The sequence below is a fragment of the Geospiza fortis genome, unplaced genomic scaffold (genome assembly GCF_000277835.1).
Source record: "Geospiza fortis unplaced genomic scaffold, GeoFor_1.0 scaffold11, whole genome shotgun sequence".
Taxonomy (NCBI): Eukaryota; Metazoa; Chordata; class Aves; order Passeriformes; family Thraupidae; genus Geospiza; species Geospiza fortis.
Genome location: NW_005054304.1, coordinates 14094954 through 14096882, shown reverse-complemented (window position 1 = coordinate 14096882; position 1929 = coordinate 14094954). Strand labels below are relative to the sequence as shown.

Sequence of the window (1929 nt, the reverse complement as noted above, 5' to 3'; positions counted from 1 at the left end):
GATTTCCTAAGTTGAATCAGCTCAGTGTTGAGTTGGGCAAGAGGTACAGCCTGTGCAAGGCAAGAGAAGGAACACAAGGCAGGAAACAGAACAATCTTCTTTTGGCAGCAATTACGTACACCCCCATCACAGAAAACAGGCACAACTGTCCAAAAGAAGATTTCAGCAACTTCTTCATTTACTTCTCACTGAGGTCTTTGGCTTGCCATTTTTGTCCCCACATCTAGCTTGCTATTCACTCACATGCTCTGTCTTTTCACACATCATTTGGTCTCCATCATGTAATGAATTGCAAAAGTTAAGGTTATACATTAACGTATTTAAAAACAATCCTCAAGCTGACAAGTCTTTAAAATAACTTACACTCTAAAAATTGCATATTATTTTACACATGAAAGCAATGGTTTTCCACATTTTTGCTGAATTCCTCAGTATTCTTTACTAGGACCCTCTGACTCCACATTCACTAAAAAAGAGCTCTCAAATAAAGGTTACCTTGAAAAATGAAAAGCAATCCCTGAAAGATCTTTCCATACACTCCAACTCCATGAGTGCTGACAAAGTGAGAGTCTTGGAGTGTCCCAATATTTCAGCTTTTATTCTAATACCTATTAGAATTTTGAGACTCATGTTTGCATGGTTCTAGAATGGCTAATATTGCTTACTTCAATGCCTACAGTCCTTTTCACCCTTTCACATTACTGCTCAAACATCTTCAATAACCTAGCTTCCCACACATATTCTTGATATCTTACAACCACCCTCCTTCCTGAAAAAAAAAAGAAAATTGAACATTAAGATTACATTTGTTTAAAAAGAACATTGACCGGAAAATGTTGCCATGTAGATAACTGAGAACACATTTTTTTTCATGACCTTTTTCAAAATTAGATTAATGAATTACCAGAAGAAACAGAAAGGCAGCTCACCAGATCATTCAAGCATTGAGAGAGGCTGGAGCTGTGCGATGGAAACAGGGAGAGAAAGGGCTCCATTCTTTGCCCAATGAAATACATGACAGCAAGCAAATCTGCTTGGAATGGCTCTCAGCAGTTTCTTATCAATGACTGCTTTACATTTCACACACATTTACTAACACTAGTGGAAATCAGTTTTACTTAATGTAAATGTAGTAAGTTTCCCTAATAGTTTTTATCTTTTATGTTGCAATACAACAATGTTCTAAATGTTTACAAGCCAATTAAATTATATATTTTGCTATTTTTTAAAATTAGCAGATTAACTAAAAATAAAAAAAAAACAACTTTACAGGGAATATTTTAAAGCTTCCAAAAACTTTGAAAGACAGAAAAATTTTCCTCGCTGTTACGAAATAAAAAACGTCTTCCAGAATGTATTTATCTTCTCTATTTACAAAAAAAAGCCCCACAGAGCTGACTTCAAAAATAACTGCCAGTATGCATTGTCCAAACATGCAATTGCTGTCCAATGGCATAGGTTTATGTTGAAATGTTATTTCAAACCAAGGAGACAATAAGAATCCAAAGAGAAGAGGCTTTTACAGAAAAGATCCAGAAGTACAGACTCTTACAAAAACAAAGCTGCATTGCATTTCATTTCTAAAGAGATAAAATGGACAGTACAAAGAGACAGAATTGATTAAAACAAAAAGAAAGGAGGAAAAAAAGCAACACATACAAAGGAAACCAGAATTAAGTAGCAGACAGTATCAAAAAAACAACCCTCTCAGAGCTCTGAACAAAATATATTCTCAAGTTACTATTTGTCCCAGAGCAACTTCCTGCTAGTCTACCTAAAAATAGTAATAAAATTGCATCAAGGTCTTAGATTTCACAAACATTCAACTTTGCATGCAAAAAAGAGCTACAGCTAAGTAGCTTTTCAAAGGAGCAACTAAAATGAAAGGATCCTCAGAAATCCATGGCTGTACCTGTTAACCAGACTGTG

General features: G+C 35.0%; 1 protein-coding gene across 1 annotated transcript in view; it reads right to left on the bottom strand.

Annotated features, from left to right (window-relative positions):
- The window catches only part of PAPSS1 (3'-phosphoadenosine 5'-phosphosulfate synthase 1), a 36488-nt gene that overhangs the window by 29112 nt on the left and 5447 nt on the right, over positions 1-1929 (bottom strand). The window contains exon 2 of the mRNA XM_005418167.2: positions 1913-1924. Within this exon, the coding sequence (XP_005418224.2) occupies positions 1913-1924 (12 nt within the window). The remainder of the gene's footprint in view (positions 1-1912; positions 1925-1929) is intronic.